The 21631-nt window shown below is 39.6% G+C and overlaps 1 protein-coding gene across 32 annotated transcripts in view; it reads left to right on the plus strand.

Annotated features, from left to right (window-relative positions):
- LOC129741722 (sodium channel protein para) overlaps positions 1-21631 on the plus strand; it is a 344044-nt gene that overhangs the window by 308641 nt on the left and 13772 nt on the right. For all 32 annotated transcript variants that reach the window (XM_055733497.1, XM_055733471.1, XM_055733484.1 and 29 more), the window contains 3 exons: positions 5882-6004; positions 6335-6529; positions 6925-7170. In XM_055733497.1, the coding sequence (XP_055589472.1) occupies positions 5882-6004; positions 6335-6529; positions 6925-7170 (564 nt within the window). The remainder of the gene's footprint in view (positions 1-5881; positions 6005-6334; positions 6530-6924; positions 7171-21631) is intronic.

The following is a 21631-nucleotide window of genomic DNA, read 5'->3' on the forward strand; positions in this document are numbered from 1 at the left end:
ATTTTTATTCAGTTTATGTCATTCATTGAACTACAAGTCTTCAGAAAAGTTATCTATGAATGCACCCTTACAATTGCAACTGTTCTCAAAAACCAAGTGATCAAAACGAACTACAGAATTTTGGCAGATATTCAAATTTAGGAACCCAGGTTTTGATTTAAAATTTTGTATGGAAACACGCAAAAATTTGTTTGGAGGATGTCACTTTTTTTTAGAATATTTTGTTCTCACGCAATGCAAATAAAATTCCAATATACATATGGAGCTTACTGGAGAATTCTCTGGCTACAACTTTGTCCAAGACGGCAAAGCAGTAAGAGAAGTTAGAAAATAATTATAATGTCCCAAACAGAGCATGAAAGCACGCTATGAATGAAATTCTGTGTTTTTGCAAAATAAAACTATGACATTCTGTGATTTTACTTAGAAATTCTGTAATAGTTTTCTGTGATGAAAACAGTATAAGTTTCTTTGAAAAGTCATGAAGAAATGAGTGTATATTTCACATTTCACTTAAGGAAAATCATTTAACATTACCAACTTTGAATGATTGTTAGAAATCCAAAATTTATGTTATTTATTCCACGGTACGAACGTACCCAGATGGTCGTGTCATCTACCAGAGCTGCGGCAACACACACGAGCTTGGAACAGCTTTTATAGTGATGGGAAAGATGCAAAAGCGCGTGATCGGGTGGTGGCCGATCAACTTACGAATGTGCCGGTTGAGAATCAAGGGCCGGTTCTTCAACATCAGCATCATCAACGTGCACAGCCCTCACCTCGGAAGTACCGGTGACGACAAAGACGAATTTTACGCGCAGCTGGAGCGTGAATACGACCGTTGCCCAAAACATGATATCAAAATCGTCATCGGGGATTTCAATGCTCAGGTCGGCCAGGAGGAGGAATTCAAACCGACAATTGGAAGGTTCAGTGCGCACCAGCTGACCAACGAAAACGGCCTCAGACTGATAGATTTCGCCGCCTCCAAACGAATGGCCGTACGTAGTACCTTTTTCCAGCACCGCCTCCCACACAAGTACACCTGGAGATCACCGTACCAAACTCAATCACAGATCGACCATGTTTTGATCGACAGCCGGCACTTCTCGGACATCATCGACGTCAGATCCTGTCGGGGCGCCAACATCGAGTCGGACCATTATCTGGTGATGGTGAAGATGCGCCCAAAACTCTCCGTAGTGAACAACACGCGAAACCGGCGCCCTCCTCGGTTAAATATCGCGCGACTGAAGCAACCTGAGGTCGCGGCAGACTACGCGCAATCGGTCGAAGCAGCGCTGCCGGCAGAGGGCGAGCTTGACGAAGCCCCTCTCGAGGACTGTTGGGATACCATCAAAACAGCCATCAACAGTGCTGCGGAGAACGTCATCGGTTATGTGGAGCGATCTCGACGGAACGACTGGTTCGACGAGGAGTGTAGGAGAGTGATGGACGAAGAAAATGCCGCGCGGGCGGCAGTAGAGCAAAGAGGCACCCGTCGAAATGTGGAAAATCGCCGACAGCGGAAGAGGCAGCGAGTCCGACTTTTCCAGGAGAAAAAGCGCCGCCTGGAGGAGGAGGAGCTCGAGGAGCTGGAGCAGCTGCATCGTTCCCCAGAAACACGAAAGTTCTATCAGAAACTCAACGCATCCCGCAAAGGCTTCGTGCCGCAAGCCGAAATGTGCCGGGATAAGGACGGGAGTATCCTGACGGACAATCGTGAGGTGATCAAAAGGTGGAAGCAGCACTTCGATGAACACCTGAACGGCGCACATGCAGGAGATCAAGACGGTGGGGGAAGGTACATCGCCGGCGTAGCCAACGACGAAGAAGAGCCACTCCCAACGATGAGTGAAGTAAAGGAAGCCATTCGCCAGCTGAATAGAAACAAGTCGGCTGGGAGGGATGGCATCGCAGCTGAACTCATCAAAATGGGCCCGGACAAGTTGGCCGATTGCCTACACCGGTTGATAGTCCGGATCTGGGACATAGAACAGCTACCGGAGGAGTGGAAGGAGGGGGTAATATGCCCCATCTACAAGAAGGGTGACAAATTGGACTGTGAGAACTACCGAGCGATCACTGTCCTCAATGCCACCTACAAAGTGTTGTCCCGAATCCTACTCCGCCGCCTCACGCCACAAGCAAACAGATTCGTAGGAAGTCATCAGGCCGGCATCATGGAGGGACGGTCAACGACGGACCAAATCTTCACATTACGGCAAATCCTCCAAAAATGCCGTGAACACCAAGTCCCTACGCACCATCTATTCATCGACTTCAAAGCTGCATACGACACGATCGACCGTTACGAGCTATGGAAAATCATGGAAAAGAACGGCTTTTCCGGGAAGCTGATCAAACTGATCAAGGCGACGATGGATGGAACGCAGTGCTGTGTGCGGATTTCGGGTGAATTGTCGAGTTCATTCGAATCGCGCAGGGGGCTTCGACAAGGTGATGGTCTATCCTGCATGATGTTCAACGTGGCGCTAGAAGGTGTTATTCGACGAGCGGTGGGCGAAATGCGGGGCACGATTTTCAACAGATCCAGTCAACTCATCTGCTTTGCCGATGACATTGATATAGTCGGCAGATCATCTGCGGCGGTGGAGGAGATCTACCGCCAACTGAAACACGAAGCAGGAAGGATTGGGTTGATGATTAATACGTCCAAGACGAAGTACATGCTGGCCTGCGGATCCGAGACCGACCGAACCCGCTTGTCCAGTAATAACAAGGTCACGATCGACGGCGACGAGCTGGAGATAGTCGAAGACTTTGTCTATCTCGGCTTACTGGTGACCGCAGACAATGACACCAGCCGTGAGATCCGGAGGCGTAGTACTATGGACTCCACAAGCAACTGCGGTCGAGAAGACTTAGCCCTCGCACGAAGTGTAACCTGTATATGACGCTTATTAGACCGGTTGTTCTCTACGAGCACGAGACATGGATATTGCTCGAGGAGGATTTGCGTACACTCGGAGTATTCGAGCAACGAGTGTTAAGAACCATCTTTGGCGGCATACAGGAGAACGGAGTGTGGAGGCGAAGGATGAATCACGAGCTCGCGCGACTCTACGGCGAACCCAGTATCCAAAGGTGGTGAAAGCTGGCCAGATACGCTGGGCGGGACATGTTGCGAGAATGCCGGACGACTGTCCTGCAAAACAGGTGTTCGCTACGAATCCGGTAGGAACAAGACGAGCAGGGGTGCAACGAGCGAGGTGGTTAGACCAAGTGGAGCGTGATCTGGCGAACGTGGGGTGCCCGAGAAATTGGAGAACGGTTGCTATGAACCGAGTGAATTTTAGGAATTATGTTCGTCAAGTTATGTCGTGAGACGGAATACTATGTAAATAAATAAATAATAATGTTATTTATAATTTTGTAAAAAGATTCAAAAATTAAAAAAATCTGTGAAATCTGTGAATATTTCTAAAATTCAGAGTTCTGTAACTAAGATTCTGTGTGAATTTTGTTTTCCAAATTCTGTGAAATTATAGATTTTTCTGTGATTTCGGCAACCTTGGCCAGAGGGACGCCAATTAATGTCTAAAGTCTAGATAATATTTTTGTCTTAAGGTGTATGAGTGAAATACTAGGGCGGTCTTGACTAGAATTCTTACTCTCCCACTCAGATGCGAGAGCTCCCACACTTGCGATCTGAGTCGCTTACAGCTTGTGTAAACTCGGATAACGAATGGAGCACGATCAGCGAAAGAGGATTACATTCGGAAGCCGAGCTGAAAATAGTGTTTTTTTTTCTCTCGGCTCTTTATTGTTTGAGAGGAGCCAACCAACCATGATCACGATAATCGCGTAGTTGATAAGATGAGCACAGATTTGTAAGGCTGATGCTGAGATTGTTTAGAAATGGTTCCGGCTCCGGTAAATAAGACGGAGAAGATGGAAAAGCGCAGATTGTTAAAGCTGCTGCTTTGATTGTTCGTTTCTCCGGTAAAAAAGACGGGGAGATTCGAAAACGCAGATTATAAGGCCCGCTGCTATGATTGTTTGCTTTGATTTGGCCTTCCGGTGGAAAAAGACGGAGTGGCTTAGGAAGCGCAGATTTTTAAGGCTACTGATGCTAATTGTTAAATTTGATTTGGCCTTCCGGTAGAAATAATGGAATAACTTAGAAAGCACAGATATTTAAGGCTGCTGCTGATTGTTTGTTTTGATTTTGCCTTCCGGTGAAAAACACGGATTGGCTTAGGAAGCGCAGATTTTCAGGGCTGCTGCTATGATCGTTTGTTTTGAGTTGGCCTCCCGGTGGAAAAAGAAATAATAACTACTTCCAATTGAATATTATTTGGAAATTGATATTGTCCAGAAGTGTTTGCTAATGTTGCTTCTACGCAGAAATAGAGATATCTTTTTACCGTTTCCCGAAATTCGATGATTGTCCCTCGAACTTTTGAACTTTGTACTTTTTCAATGAGAATATTAAGAATTTGAGCTGGTTTCTTCAGTGCAATTAAGTAAATTTTATCGAGATTCTGCAATTGATGACTGTGGTTTGATTTGAGCAACACAATAAAATCCAATCCTGCTGATTTAAAATCTTTTTATTCCGAGAGAGAGCTCCTGATACATCATAAAGGTTTTAAAATCGAAAAAAGGAATTTTCAAATAAATTAACAATTCTTCGCGTGAATACCTACATGGTATTTTTTCCTACACTGAGCTCGTTTTTAAATAGATGACAATATTTTCTTTTAAGGTATTAACATATTCAATAATTTTGGAGTTTACCCCTAAACTGAACTTTTTTTATTCTGATATGTTCTTCGGCAAAGACTTGTATTTCAATAAAACCATTTTATTTCTGTTATTGCGTTTGAAATCACGATTTCAATGTTTAATATCGACTTGCAAACAGTTCATACATTTCCCACTGTACATTATTTTCAGTTAATTTTAAAGCATGACGTTTATCATTATTATTTTGTTTACTTTTGTCAGCTTACCGAAAAAGCTTGTTCGATAATAATGCATGTTTGAACAATAATTTACAAATCAATGTTTGTATATAAAAAAAATAAGCGCTCATATTCTTCTTCAATGTTTTCGCGTATTTCATATTCAATTCGAAAATATTATTTTTTAACGGAACTATAGAATTACAACCGGTTGGCAAATCTTTCAAACTCTTTTCTAGAGATGTATCGAAAAGTGGTATTCGTTCAACGGCTGTATATAATTCGCTAATAAACCTTGAGTTGAAATTGTTTCTGGGAATTTTGTCGTTTTTTTTTCTTTGATCATATTTAAGAAAAATAATTAAAAAATGATTTGCCAATCGAGTGATTTTTATTATGCACACAGCTATTATTTCTATCTTTATTTTTAAAGCTAAGAATATTTCTCATGTGTAAATCTCATTATGTGAGAAACGATTCAACTGTCATTGATAGATTTACTCACATTGCTTTCCATGTCTTTTATTCTAAATACAATCAATTTGTTGAACGATATTGACTCTGAGTTCTGGTTTTGATTTTACATTTAAGTTTCGAATATCATGTTGCAAATTTAATCTAGATTCGATTTTAAATTCAGAATCTGGATTAATTCAAAACCTTCAATAACTAATCTTGTATAATTTTTTAAAGCGCTAAGCTGAAAAACTCAAAACTAAACTTGAACTCTTGTATGTTTGCCTTGAAAAGTGGAAATTCTATCAATGACAGTTAAAGCCTACAAAGTTTAAAAAGAAAGATGATATGCATCTTTCCTTCGCGGATTAACTTATATTTTTTTCTGTAATTTAAACACAGGTGAACATTGTAAACAATAAGTTAACTATTGATAATAACCAATTATTTCTGTTTATATTGTTTCCTTTCGCCCTCCTCCAAATCCGCAGGTCGTCGTAAACGCGCTGGTGCAAGCTATACCGTCCATCTTCAACGTGCTGTTGGTGTGTTTGATCTTTTGGTTAATTTTCGCCATTATGGGTGTGCAGCTGTTTGCTGGCAAGTACTTCAAGGTAAGCTCCCGGGCTGTGGCAAATCACACCTGTTGGCTGTTGTTGTTGTTGTTTAAGACTAAACACATCCGTCCGATGTTTAGAAAAACAAAAGGGTTCATTTTGTACACGGGGAGGAACTTGAAGTCCGCTTGCAGCAAATTTGATTTGCTCGAAAGACACCACACCACACACAGTCTCTGCAACTCCAAAACAAACACACTCTGTATATTACAAAAAAAAACTTCTCCATCTTTTACGAGGATGGAAAACTAGTGTTTGACATCGTGTTCGGACAGCTTGAACTAATTTCCTAACCAATTCTTCTTCTACCGTCATTTGCGTCAACAGTGCGTCGACAAGAACAAGACTACGCTATCGCACGAAATCATCCCGGACCAGAACGCGTGCAAGGCCGAAAATTACACGTGGGAAAACTCGCCGATGAACTTCGATCACGTGGGGAAGGCCTATCTGTGTTTGTTCCAGGTGGCCACCTTCAAGGGTTGGATCCAGATCATGAACGATGCGATCGATTCGCGGGAGGTTCGTAATGGTGTTGGAATTTGAAGAATTACTCCACCGTGAAACTATCTGTATGTGTATGTGTGTAAAGTAGCAATAGAAAACTAAAGTATTAGTTCAACCGATCAAGCGCAGTGCCTAGGGCGACTATCTGAGACCTCGTGTTTTAACCACCTTTACGGTTGAAATACGTTTGCTCGAATAGTAGGCTCTGACTGAGCTAATTTCTGTTTGCCAAACACTTGAAATTATTACACTACGTGCTTATTATTTGGAAAAATTCTTCAGTTTCACACTACGTTCTTCCTTTAACTGTGCCTCGATGTTGTTCTTGTAAAATAGTGCCTCTAAACGGTTACATCCCAACCAATTCACCAATACTGATTCCCAACTATATTCATATTCCAAAACGCCAGGTCGGAAAGCAGCCCATCCGGGAGACCAACATCTACATGTACCTCTACTTTGTGTTCTTCATCATCTTCGGGTCGTTTTTCACCCTGAATCTGTTCATCGGTGTCATTATCGATAACTTCAACGAGCAGAAGAAGAAGGCCGGCGGATCGCTGGAGATGTTCATGACGGAGGATCAGAAGAAGTACTACGCGGCCATGAAAAAGATGGGCTCGAAGAAGCCCATGAAGGCTATCCCAAGGCCAAGGGTAGGTATTCGATATTGAAGATAGCGATAACACATAGCTCAGCATCAGTCATCTGACATATCAGTATCAGTTGATTTGGTAATTCGTTCCTAAATTGGCTTGGTTTTTTTTTAAATCATATGTATTGATGGTTTTAAGAGATAGGGGCCGTCCATTAATGATGTCACGCGTTAGAGGGGAGGAGGGGGTTTCGATTTTTGTGATAATTTATGACATGGGGGGGGGGGATATTCAGCTTGAACGTGACATCACACATCATTACAAAAAAAAAGAAAACAGCAAAACAATAAAACATAATTTTATCCTACATTAAATAAAATTATACTTGATTATTATTATACCATTCATTGAATGGATAATAATACTCACGTAATAACTTTGGGTAAATTTGATGAGCATAAAGGGTGATACGGTCAAAATTTGGTCAAGGGAAAACGCGTGTAAATCGGTGAAATCGTGTATTTAAAAAACCAAATTAAATTTCTTTTTCAAGTTTAATTAGTATAAAATTCAGGAAAAATATTCAGTTAGGCTTCCGCTTTTCCAAATCCATTTCTTCTGGCTAAAGCGATAAGAATATACGAATTGGACGATATTCGACACCTTATTCATACATACTGAAAGAATGAAAGAGAGTACAAGTTTTTTCTCTTAACGCATGCGAACCGTTGCCAGCAACAATATTTGCTGCTTCTATCATTGGAAAATTCTTGCAAATACACTATCTGATTTTTAGCAATCTGTTTGCACTGCTAGTCGCAGAGAGAAAAACAAAGCTATTTTCTCACTTGACACACGCAGAAGAAAAAATGAACAAAGTCGTCTTCAAAATCTGCAAACATGGCGGAATTTTTATCATATCCGATTTAAACCATTTAATCCTACTTCGAGTAACAATTTTTACGACCATTTACTTGCGTTAGTTGGAATTACGATTAGCAGAAACGTTTTCAATGACTAGAGTTATCATTTTTAATGCGATTTCATGTTTGCTGGGAAGTCACAGTAAAACTAGACAAAATTGAGATTTTCATATGCTGTATCTAACTACATACCTCCGGCCTCAGGCTATCAAAGATGATATTCCCATTCTGCAAGTGTTGGTTCTCTGTTTGAAAGTATATCACCCGCAAGCAAAGTGATAATTGGCGACTTCAACAAGAAGAACACCACTTGGTATCGAGATAGAGATTGCGATCTTCATTTCCTGCCAAATAACGCCCATTCACCTGAAGAATTGAAACACTTCATATTCCATGATTCAAGATGGATGTGAGTAGTCAAAAAAGCTTTGCTTATAAAGGGCAAACACGAAATTATTGTGACACATTGAACAAGGCATAACTTTTTCACCATTGGGTAAAAATTAACCAAATTTGGCACACTTTCTCATTGATGTGCATTATTCATATGCTGTCAAACTCGAAATTGTGTTTTCCGATTCAAAGAAAATTTTTTCCAAACACCTGAAATTTTCTGACCTGTCGCACTGGCGGTTGGGAGAAGAGTGTCGTACCCGGGATTTCCCGGTCGGGAATTCCCGGATATTAAAAAAAATCGGGAATTCCCGAATCCCGGGAAACGGTTAAAAATACCGGGAATTCCCGAAGCCAGTAAAATGTTCCAAATTACTACAAATTTACACGATCTCAATTGGAAAAATAAATCATATTGAGCAAAGAAAATGGTAGTTCTACCACTGACCATACTGGACACTCGATGATTTCGTTTGTTGGATAATTTTTCCAACAGTACGCAATATCGATTCCAGAGTGCGCATCGATCGATTCAAGAAATGCTATCTCAGTTAGAAAGTGCCAACCAATTTTCAAAAAAAAAAACAGTTCCGACGATAAAATCGGTCAAAACGGGTTATTTTTCAGTCGGTTTTGCAAACCTACAAACTTTGACAAAAAAAATTAGCCTGAAAATAATTGAATTTGTGTTCTAAGTGTCATGGCAGTGTGATCAGTGACCTTCATGGCTTAGTCTTAAATATTTTTTTTTCTTAAATCTGATCAACACAAGGAATTTGATAAAACATGACCTATCGAAAACTTAATGTAATAGTGAAAAACGCCAAAGAATCTATAAATCCAATAATGAAACGCAACGGAAAGAATCTGAATGTTCTATTTTGCAACACTCATCATTTTTGATTGTTTATTGTTTATTGTTTATTGTTTACCAGTTACCAGTTTCTCGGTTAAAGTACTTTGTATTTGGATCTTTGGTTTGCTTATTGAATTTTCGACGCATTAAAAAAGTTTGAAATATTTTGCACTACTAGGTACTGGGGCTTATTCTGCGAGGCGAGTGACGTGAAGTGATTTCGTTTTTTAGAGTCACCGTATTCTAGCAGGCGAATGCCGTGACTTGAATGAACTTTAGGTGACTTGAATGAACTTTTTTTTACTGTCACCGTATTCTCAGAGGCGAATGGCGTGACTCGAGTCGGTGGCAAGTGACTTTTGAAGTCGTTACCTATTCGGCAGGTGACTTGGAAGGAAAAAAATTTAAACAAAAATAAAATTAATAGTTTTCTGGTCCAAGGGAAATTTGAAGACGTTTAAAAAGCCTATAAAATTTTAGAAAGTTTTCTACGTCAAATTGGGATCATGTTTAAAACTCGAGTGGACTTAATTTGAACAGTTTTAAGGAGTCGTCTATCGAAAAAGAGGTTTTGGATATGGTGTTTTTTTAATATTTCAATTTGTTCAGATGTTATAATATTTTCTGGGGTTCGAGTGATAAGACCAACCTTCGATAGAGTGCATAATTTCGTAAGAAAATTCTTTTAATATAAATAACTTTACACGGAAAATGACACATGGGAGGCGAATGAAAATTTGACATCATTCGCCTCGCAGAATAAGGCCCCCTGTGTTTAGTTTTCAAGGCAAATATATGAAATATTTTTACCAGGATAATATTTATAACGAAATATAAAAAAAAAATCATCGAAAAACAGGGATAAAATGATGGTTTTGTTTCGAAACTATTTCAATTTATATTGGTCACATGTTCTGTATTAAATAACCACTTTATTTGCTCATTGGTTCCCACTGGACACCATTATTCAGTGCGTAAGCATAAGTCGGCCAATTCCGTTCCAAAATCCTGCTGAGAGCAGTCACCACGGTTCAATAACAATTCACTTTGGTTGACTGGATTAGAACCGTAGTTGTATATCCTGATGTTAAGATATCCCGGGAGAAGAGATCAATCTGATTCGCCGCCATCGAAATGAGGCGGTTAAGCTATTGCACCGTTGATTAGCCTCCAGGATGCATAAAGGCAGTCGATGTTTTGGTCCCCAAGCTTCAGCCGTTTTTGCCGTTTTCTTTTCCATGGTTTTGTGCAGCAGCAGAGGAAGAAAAATGTTCTGAAAAAAATTCAACATTTTATTATGAATTTAATTTAAATGAAAGAAAATTACCTTTTTCGATGAAACGAATTCTGAATTTTGTTGACGGTTTATACAGTTCTGTTCATCCCACAGCCCAGCGAATGAACACAGATTAAAATGTTAAAGGAAATGTAAGGGGAGGTGATGCGTAAATTAATGTTTAAATTTTTTTTAAATAGAAATTACAAAAAAGGATACCTTTTTGTTGTTGAAGACTGCTAATTTAACAGTTTTTGTTGGAAACAATCATGAGTAACGGCTCTGTATATTTAATGTAATGCATTTGTGTTAAAAATGTGCAACCGAATTTACAAAGTTATGCATTTAATTAATATGATATGCATCACCTGATTAAGTACACACATTTGAAAGAATCATTTTCGGATGAACTCCAAAAAAAAGCTAAGGATCATGAATCTTGATTACTAAGGTATAATAATCTGTTTTTACATTTGTATTAGTAAACTACCAATAAAAAAAAGTTTGATGTAATTTTTATATTTCAAAAAAATTAAAAAAAAAAACAGAACAGAATATAGTTTGAGTTGTTTATTTTCACTTGGGGCTGCATATTTGAAACATTGGTATACATACTCCACGATGAAAAAGTTTAAAAGGGTACTGAAAAATCAAGATTACCTTGAGTTTTGCATTAAAAGATATTTTTATTGATATCATCTGAAAACATAATTAAACGAGGATGCAGAACAAATATAAAAGAAATTTGTAGCCCAATTTAAGCTAAAAATTGTATGTAATCTTCTATTTCTAACTCTTTTTTAATTTTTTTGGTATTTGATAAAAACACAGAATCAGAAATCTGTGAATCTGAACCTTCACATAAAATCTTCATACTTGAAATCCTAAATCTCACAAAAAAACAATGCATTTTAATCGAGGGATTAACTATAAATTTTCACTTTTCAATCTTTAAAATTTGATTTCTTTAATTGCAAAATTTGAAATTTATCGAACAATTGGGGAATTTTAAATTCTTGTTTTCAATCTGCGTTTTTGTTTCAAATTCTAAATTTACTTTTTCAGACATTTGAGACTTCATATTACAAATAAGCGGTGCTAAGTTTGCAAAAAAGGTCTCTCAAAAAAGGATTTATTGGATAGGATAGGATATTTGAGCATACTGAATTTAACTTAAAATTTGCATAAATCGCAAATTTTTTTGATATCAACTGAAAACAACTCAATTTTTAAAAACATTTCAGGTTACTAAAAACAATTTTAGATTTCAGTTATTAATCTGAATTGGATCTTTGAATTTTGAATTCTCTACAGCCATTTAACTTTTTGATTCTAAATCTGAAATTTAATCAAGATTGGTTTGATTTATTTCATGCATTTGTTATTTTCAAATTCTTTATGAATGTGACGTCATCCAAGATATTGAATATCACACTACCTTTGTTGAATGTTCCTTACATGTTTGACAGTTCGCATGGTAAACTCGATGAAACTGGTTCACTGCCTCTGGAACATCAAAATGAACTAAACGCCTCCAGAGTAATGAACTAGTCACCTGGAGTGAGTCGCCTCTCGGAATACCACGACTATAGTCACGTGACTACGACTAATGTGACTCCGAGTCACTTCATTCGCCTCGCAGAATAAGGCCCACTACTTCAAATTTAATAATACCATATTGATAAGAATACATACGCAGTAGAGGATTAGGATCTCCATGTTGAAATCCTCATTTTCAATTTTCCCGGAATCCCGGGAATTCCCGGGAAAAGGATTGGCAGATTTCCCGATTCCCGGAAATGCTAAAATGGCCGGAAAATGGACATTCAGCATTCAACCATCTCCAGAGTGTTTAAGCGGTTCCAAGGAGCGGTTGATTTTAGACCATGGCAAAGGAGCTGGAAGAAAAGCGGGAACGAAAAGACGGAGGGAAAGATGAAGCGGATGATTGAAGCAAATCCGAACGTCTCAAGCCGCGATTTGGCTAAAAGGCTGGACTACCTACATACAAGGTACAGAACTTCTCAATCCAGGCACGGAATCACATGAGAAGATGCTGACAAAATATGGCTGCTGTGTGATGGACGACGAAACGTATATAAAAGCCGATGTTAAGCAAATTCCGGGGTTGGAGTTTTTCACCGGCAAGAGCAAGTTTGATGTAGACGACATATTAAAGAAGAAGAAATAGTTGAAGTTCGCCTCCAAATATCTCTTTTGGCAGGCCATCTGCTCTTGCGGAGCCTTTCCTGACAAAGGGAAACCTGAGTGCTTCGAGAAGTGCCTTTTGCCGTTCTTGAGGCAGCACGACGAAGCTCCGCTATTTTGGTCAGATTTGGCATCATGCCACTATGCCAAAAGTATCCTGGAGTGGTATGAGGCCAATTTGTCCATTTGTTCCAAAGGGCATGAACCCGCCAAACTGTCTTATTGTTATCTAGACTTGCCGCCTTCTATTTTTGACGAGTTTGAAGAATGGCAAAACATAATTGTTTCTTGATCTTAGATTTACTAACGAAAGCTGTCATGTCGAGATTTTACCGCTGATAAAGAATGAGGTGCATCATAAGGCCATGGAGGTTCATTCCATCCAAGTAGCTCGGCTAGTGCGGATGTCATTTTTTCACTACCGTTTTAAAGCGAATTTTTTTTCGAAAAACAAAAGTTTGGCAGTCTTATCAAAGTTAAAAGTGCAGTTTTGCCGCAGATTGTGGTTTTTCCTGCTGGAACGATTGTTAATTGCCGTTCCCCACCAGCCAACTACCGGCGCGAGTGTGCTGTTATCAATTTGTCAGCAGCAGCGGATTGGTTGCCGTTTTCTTCAACACCACCAAGGCCATTGTTTTCGAAAGGGTGCTCTTTGTTCGCTCTGAACATACGGGCTTGCGTACCGAGGAGGGCGTTCCGAGGATTCTGGTTCTGATTGCCGTGATCGGGATTTACAAGGAGGACCCAACATTTTGATATTGCTATCGCTATCTTCAATCAACGAAGGACGACTAAGTGGTGGAGCCGGTGCCGAACACCAAAGCTGATTAACTCGTAAAGAAGTGCTTGCAAGTAATCCTTAATTTATCCTTTTTTCACTGTTTATTGTTCTATTTTTTCTCTTTATTTATTTTTCAAATATTGACTGCTTCGCTCATATTTTTCAAACGGAAGGCATTCGCGCTTCCGTTGATAAATATGAGGGAAGGCGGGGGGTTAAACCCGCCAACTGTGGATGATGAGAATGGCATCAGAGAGGATGAGGAGCACCTAGAGGATTCGGATGATGCTGGTCCTTCAGGTATGAATTTTTCTCGGATAGAAGATAATTTCGCATCATCCACGGTTGAGAGTAGAGCAACCCGTCTCCGAACTTACCCAGATGGTTCAATTTTCACTGGGCCTTGGGTGGTTTTTATCCGGCCCAAACCTAATGGAAAACGTCTTAACGTGGTACAGATAACCAAAGATCTGGCGAGGTGGCCCTCCGTGACCAGCATTTCAAAGGTGCGACCAGACAAGTTGCGCGTTGTAGTGGCTGACCGGAAAGGTGCAAATGAAATTGTTGCCAGCAAGTTCATTAACCTAGAGTACCATGTTTTTGTTCCGTCTCGAAACGTTGAGATCGAGGGCGTGATAACGGAAATGAGCCTTAAGGCAGAGTACGTTAAATCCAACGGTGTTGGTAAGTTTAAAGGCCTAGATTCGACTTCGGTCGAAATCTTGGATTGCCGTCAACTTAAAACTGCCAACGTTGTGAATGGAGTTAAAAAGTACTCGCCTTCAGCCTCATTTCGTGTTACCTTCGCAGGTACCGCCCTCCCTCACTACATTTTGATCGACGGAATGTTGAGGCTTCCTGTGCGACTCTTTGTGCCTCGCCCAATGAGTTGCAAAAAGTGCATTAAAATGGGACACACCGAGTCCCATTGTTGTAACAAGGCACGCTGCCCTCGTTGCGCAGAGATTCATGAGGAAGGAGCATGCTCAGCAATAGAACAGAAATGTGTCTATTGCGGGGGCTCACCTCATGACATCTCTGTGTGCGAGGCATTTAAGAGTCGCTGGGATAAGGAGAGGCGCTCTTTGAAAGAACGATCCAATCGTTCTTACGCCGCTATTTTAAAGAACGCTTCTCCCCCGACTCAACCTCAGTTAACTAACATTTTCTCAGTGCTACCAGTTGACAACGAGGACACTACTGATGAAGAGAACCCATTCGTATTTGTAGCGAACTCCCGGAAACGTGCCAAAACAGCTTCAAAGTCCTCCAAAGTTCCAAATAAAATCCCTACTATTAGTTCTCCAATCAGCGCCACTAAAACATCGGTAGCTCCAAGAAAAGAAAAACTTGTTCCTCCTGGATTCCGAACGACTTTTTCACCACCAAACTATACATCATCATCGGGGACTTCAGCCGCAGCGAGCTCTCCAACTGCTAACGCGGTTTTGTCAGAATCAGTGTCCCAGCCTGGACTTTTCAAGTTTTCTGATATTCTGAATGGAATTTTCTCGTTCTTAAACGTATCTGAATCCGTAAGGGGCATAATTACTACAATGCTCCCTATATTAAAGACACTTTTGAAGCAATTGATGCAAACTTGGCCCCTTCTTTCAGTGTTTATCTCTCTCGATGGCTAATTTAAGCCGAGAGGTCGGAGATATCACTGTGTTACAGTGGAATTGTCGCAGTCTAATTCCTAAACTGGATCCGTTCAAATATCTTCTTCATGAAACTAGTTGCGATATTTTTGCCCTTTCTGAAACATGGCTTTCTTCTCAATCAGATATTCCATTCCACGATTTTAACATTATTCGTTTAGATCGCAACGATTCATATGGAGGGGTGCTTTTAGGGATCAACAAGCGCTACTCCTTTTATAGAATCCACCTCCCGTTGTCAGGAGGAATTGAAGCTGTTGCATGTCATACAACTATAAGAGGTAAGGACTTATGCATTGTAAGTTTGTACTGGCCTCAGAGAGTTACAGTGGATCGAAGTCACCTAGAGGACCTGTGCTCAGTGCTCCCTGAGCCAAGGTTGATCCTGGGTGATTTCAATTCGCATGGAACTGTCTGGGGAGAACAAATTGACGATAGACGTTCTAATCTTATTTATGGCATTTGTGACAGTTTCAATTTAACTATTTTGAACACGGGTGAAAAAACACGGGTACCTAAACCTCCTGCAAGACCAAGTGCAATTGACCTCTCACTCTGCTCAAATTCATTATCATTGGATTGCCAGTGGAAGGTAATCCCTGATCCCAATGGTAGTGACCACTTACCTATCAAAATTACAATCACCAATGGGGTCATTTCAAATTCAACAAATATGGCATATGATCTCACAAGACACATCGACTGGAAAAAGTATTCGGACGCAATTATTTCAGCTATCACTTCCATGGAGGTTTTACCTCCGTTGGAGGAATATAACTTTCTTTCTCGTTTGATTTTTGATTGTGCAGTTGGTGCTCAAACGAAACCCATCCCAGGTTCATCTGTTCGTCGAAGGCCTCCCAATCCATGGTGGGACAGTCAATGCACCAAACTTTACGTCGACAAATCGAACGCTTTTAAAGTTTTTAGGAAACATGGAACCCTGGATAACTTCAACACGTATTTTTCTCTTGAACAGCAATTCAAAAACCTGATCAAGGGGAAAAAACGTGCGCATTGGCGTAATTTTGTGGGAGGTTTATCGCGGGAAACATCCTTAAGCACTTTGTGGAATGTGGCTCGGAGCATGCGTAATCGTTCTTCCACGAACGAAAGTGAAGAACATTCGCATAAATGGATTTTCAATTTCGCGCGGAAAATCTGTCCAGATTCCACACCGGTGCAAAAAATCATCCGAAGTTTGCCTCCGAATAGATGCGATCTTGATTCCGGTTTTTCGATGGTAGAATTCTCACTTGCTCTGCTTTCTTGTAACAATTCATCTCCAGGAGTTGATAAAATAAAATTCAACTTGTTGAAAAACCTTCCTGATGCAGCCAAATTTCGCTTGTTGAATTTATTTAATCAGTTCTTGGAGCATAACATTGTTCCCGAAGATTGGAGACAAGTGAGAGTTATTGCTATCCAAAAGCCTGGAAAACCTGCGTCTGATTTTAATTCGTACCGTCCGATAGCGATGTTGTCTTGCATTCGTAAATTGATGGAGAAAATGATTTTGTTCCGATTGGATAAATGGGTGGAAACAAATGGTCTCCTTTCAGATACTCAATTTGGGTTTCGAAGGGGCAAAGGGACAAACGATTGTCTTGCTTTACTGTCTTCAGAGATACAATTGGCGTACGCAAAACGTGAGCAAATGGCTTCAGAGTTTCTAGACATAAAGGGAGCTTTTGATGCAGTCTCAATAGAGGTGTTGTCAGACAAGTTGCACTCCCAGGGTCTGCCTCCTCTATTGAACAACTTCTTATACAGCTTGCTTTGTGAGAAACATTTGAACTTTGCTCACGGAGATCTTGCAATTAGAAGGAACTCTTACATGGGCCTCCCGCAAGGTTCATGTTTAAGTCCAATTTTTTATAACTTCTACGTAAGCGATATCGACAGTTGTCTCTCTGAAGGCTGCACTTTAAGACAACTTGCAGATGATGGTGTAGTATCTGTAACAGGAGCTACAGAGTCTCATTTGCACGGGCCTTTACAAGATACTTTAGACAGATTGTCAACTTGGGCTTTGGGACTTGGGATTGAGTTTTCTCCACAGAAAACGGAGATGGTTGTTTTCTCTAGGAAACGTAGACCTGCTCAACCTAAGCTTCAACTCCTAGGTAGAACGGTCACTCAATCGAGGTGTTTTAAGTATCTTGGGGTTTGGTTTGACACCAAGTGTACCTGGAGAACCCATATTGAGTATCTGAAAGGAAAATGCCAACAAAGAATCAATTTTCTCCGATCAATCACTGGCACCTGGTGGGGAGCTCACCCAGAAGATCTTTTAAAATTGTATCGAACAACTGTTCTCTCAGTGATGGAATACGGTAGTTTCTGTTTCCAGACAGCTGCTAAAACTCACCTCATCAAACTCAAACGTATCCAATACCGTTGTCTCCGTATCGCTTTGGGCTGTATGCCCTCAACACATACCATGAGTCTTGAAGTTTTGGCAGGTATACTTCCACTAAAAGATCGATTCAATTTATTATCACTCAGATTCCTCATCAGGTGTGAGATCATGAACCCATTGGTGATCGTAAATTTTGAAAGGCTACTTGAGCAAAATTTTCAAACCAGATTTATGTCTATATACCATGTCTTCATGTCCATGCAGGTAAATCCTTCTTCGTATTCTCCAACTCGTGTTTACATCCCAGACTACGACAACTCTTCTGTCCAGTTTGATTTGTCTATGCAGCAAGAAATTCGTGGGATCCCGGATTCGCTTCGTTCACTTTTAATTCCTAGAATTTTCGATGCTAAACATAGACACGTCGATGCTGATAAAATGTACTTTACTGATGGGTCTCTCATAGAGGAATCAACAGGATTTGGAGTATTCAATGATATCTTCAGCGCATCTTATAATCTTCAGTCACCATGCTCTGTATATATTGCAGAGTTAGCAGCAATTTGTTGGGCTTTGGACAGCGTCGCTTCACGGCCTGCAGGACACTACTATATCGTCACAGATAGTCTCAGCTCTGTTGAAGCAATCCGCTCAATAAGACCGGGAAAGCACTCTCCATACTTCTTAGAGAAGATACGAGTCACATTGAGTGCTTTATCAAGACGTTGCTTTGTTATCACCTTTGTTTGGGTCCCCTCACATAGCTCGATAATCGGCAATGAGAGGGCAGACTCTTTGGCAAAGGTGGGGGCGATAGAAGGCGACACGTATCGCCGTGAAATCGTCTACAACGAATTTTACTTCTTGGTTCGAAGAAACTCTCTTGTCAACTGGCAGCGCAAATGGGACGAGGATGAGTTGGGTCGGTGGCTCCACTCGATTATCCCAAAGGTAAGCCTTAAACCCTGGTTTAATAGGTTGGACCTGAGTCGGGATTTTATTCGTATATTTTCCCGTCTCATGTCCAATCATTATTCCTTAGACGCGGTACTCTATCGTTTTGACATTGCTGGCAGCAATTTGTGTAGTTGTGGCCAAGGTTACCATGACATCGAGCATATTGTCTGGTCGTGTGAGGTCCATCTTGTCGCCAGAACGAATTTAATAGATTCCCTTCGGGCCCGAGGAAAACCACCTAACGTTCCAGTGAGGGATGTGCTAGCTGTGCTGGATTTGGACTACATGTTTGAAATCTACCATTTTCTAAAAGCTATTGATCTTCGTCTATAATTCTATTTTATTTTCATATTTCCCTTTCTATCTTCTTTTTTCTTTAAAAAAAAGTGCTAAGCTAAGAAAACGATTGTAAAAACAAAGAAAACGAGTTTGGCTCCTTAAAACCTAATCGTATGAGCCGTTTCAAATAAAGCATTATAAATAAAAAAAAAAAAAAAAAAAAAAAAAAAAAGGCCATGGAGATAAACGTCTGCCTTAATATTTTTCAATATGCAGATGCACTGCCATCACAGTAAAGCCAAGTAACGATTGATATAAAATATTTCGACGTAAACGCTGTTTCTCAAGCACTTTAGCAAGTGGAATGAAATACGATTTTTCTACCTAACGAAGATATCCCCGAAACTGCTAATTCAAATATCCGATCCAAATATTGATCAAAAATATTATCAGAATAAAAAGCTATGGAAGTTCAAAGTCGAAGTGACAATATGCGTCATGCGTGCTTCCAATTTCTATATAATTATGAACGGTACTGTATGTCAGATTTCTTGAGTAGTATAAGAAAATTCGACAACAAAGAAGAAAATGATCGCTCTGTTGGATGTGCTCTGGATTTCATCCATCAATTCATTTTACTCGATCACTGTAGAACTATCAGAGTAAAATCTTCTCGCTCTAAATATTCAGAATGGTTTGACGACGACACCATCCGCCTGCATAAAGGCAAGCGGAATAATCACAACAACTTCCGCAGAAGTAAATCTGAGCATGATAAAACAGCATACAGAACAACAGCTGAATAAATTAGTTTGCACAGAGCTCAATGAAGCAGCCATTTGAACGCACTTCAACGAAACATCCAATTCTAACCAAGATTTTGGAAATAGGTCCACTCGAAACGTGATACCCAGAAACGTTTCTTACAGTAATAACAAAGCAGACTTTTTGGAATACGCATCTGAGCTTTTCGCCAAAAATTTTCTCAGTGTATATTTTTCGACCAACGCAGAATGATTAAAATCTTACCTGAATCACAAAAACAATTTATGATATACGAAGAAGATTTTTAGCGCTCGATGAATCTAAAAGTTGTGGCCCTTTTGGAATACCAAAAACATCATTTAAAAAATGTGTGAGAGGCCCTTTACACTTCCTCTCCACTTCTTCGATTCGTTCCGGATTATTACAGAAGTTTTGGAAAATCTCTCACGTGATACCGATACACAAGAACGGTTCCAGGCTCACCGTTGAAAACTATCTTGGTAGGGTAAATGCGCCTAATTTCGCTATATTATGTCAGACGTTTTTAGCATTGATATTAGTAGGCCGATTCTTTAATTCTTAGATTTACAATTTTTTGGTAGCTAAGTTCCTAATTCTTTTCTGAACTCTGTTATGGTTTGAAATAATAATTTAAAGATTTAATTTACGAGAAATATCATGTTTTATAAAGTGTGTCGATGTTCCTAATTTGGCAATAATTGTTCCTAATGTTAACATATGGGTGTTCTTTCCTATGGGAATTCCGGCTTGCAGTCTTTTTTAAGCAAAAACGATTTTTGTTTTTATAAATCCAACGTTTCAATCCGTTTTGGATCTTCTTCAGGGACTGAAAATGTATTTTTATAAAGTATTTTACCGATTACAAATATGAGAAATTTACCTAAAAAGTTTCGTTTTCTTGTTGAGGTCGACTCGGCTGGTCGTTTTGAAGCTGTCTTTTAATCTGTTTTAAATGTTTCCGAATTAAATCGTGTTTTGTTATAACAAAGGTGTTGTGTTTAACTTACTGTGAATAGTTTTTCATGGATAAAATCCGTTTGTCTGGTGTTTTTGGGATAGTTTTTCCTCAGCATCAGAATATGCACAGTCTTCACTTTTCACTTTTTGTTTTGTTGTTGTTAAATGTCAGCTTGTTGTGTGTTTTGTTTTGGGTGGTGTTTTTTTATTTTGTTTTCTGTGTTTTGGATCTTCGTTTATTGATTGTATAGTTTTGAAAATGTTAGAATATGTAGGGTGGATGTTTTCAGTGTCTTTTTTAATGTTTATGGCATTTTTTGTTGTTTCAATGTGGCAGCTTTCCAGCATTCGTAATTTTCCTTGGTTGTCTCCCCTGTCGATGATCCGAACTCCGTCAATGTCGAACAGGTGGTTCATAGCTATCTCGTGGTCCAAGAGTGCAGTTTGTTGTCGAAGTTTTGCTATTGGGTAATCCGTTTTTATGTATCCTAGGTCCCACAAGCGTTTTAGTTCGTTAGTTTGGCAGCGGTGTTGTGACATTCGTTGTTTTAGTTTCACGCTTGTGAGACCTATATAGCATGCCTTGCATTTTTCACCATTTTCTTCTTGAGTGTCTTCCTCTTGATTCTCATCATTATTTTTCCATGTTCCTTTACATTTTATTTTGTATATGACATTGGTGTTTTCGTCATATGGTGTTTTGTCTTTTACAATTGGAAATAGTGATCCGATTGTTTTTGTTTGTTTGCATGCTACTCTTGTGTTTTTATAATCTGAGTGTAATGTTTTAATAATTTGTGTTGTAAGGTTTTCGATATTTGTTAGAGAACGGTAAATGTATTTTTCTGTATTTTCGTTCTCGTTCATAGCTTCTTCTGGTATCGTTTTTTCATATGATTTGTTAATCATTCGGTTTATGAGAGACATAGGGTAGTCATTCATTTACCGTTCTCTAACAAATATCGAAAACCTTACAACACAAATTATTAAAACATTACACTCAGATTATAAAAACACAAGAGTAGCATGCAAACAAACAAAAACAATCGGATCACTATTTCCAATTGTAAAAGACAAAACAC

The sequence above is a fragment of the Uranotaenia lowii genome, chromosome 2 (genome assembly GCF_029784155.1).
Source record: "Uranotaenia lowii strain MFRU-FL chromosome 2, ASM2978415v1, whole genome shotgun sequence".
Classification (NCBI taxonomy): domain Eukaryota; kingdom Metazoa; phylum Arthropoda; class Insecta; order Diptera; family Culicidae; genus Uranotaenia; species Uranotaenia lowii.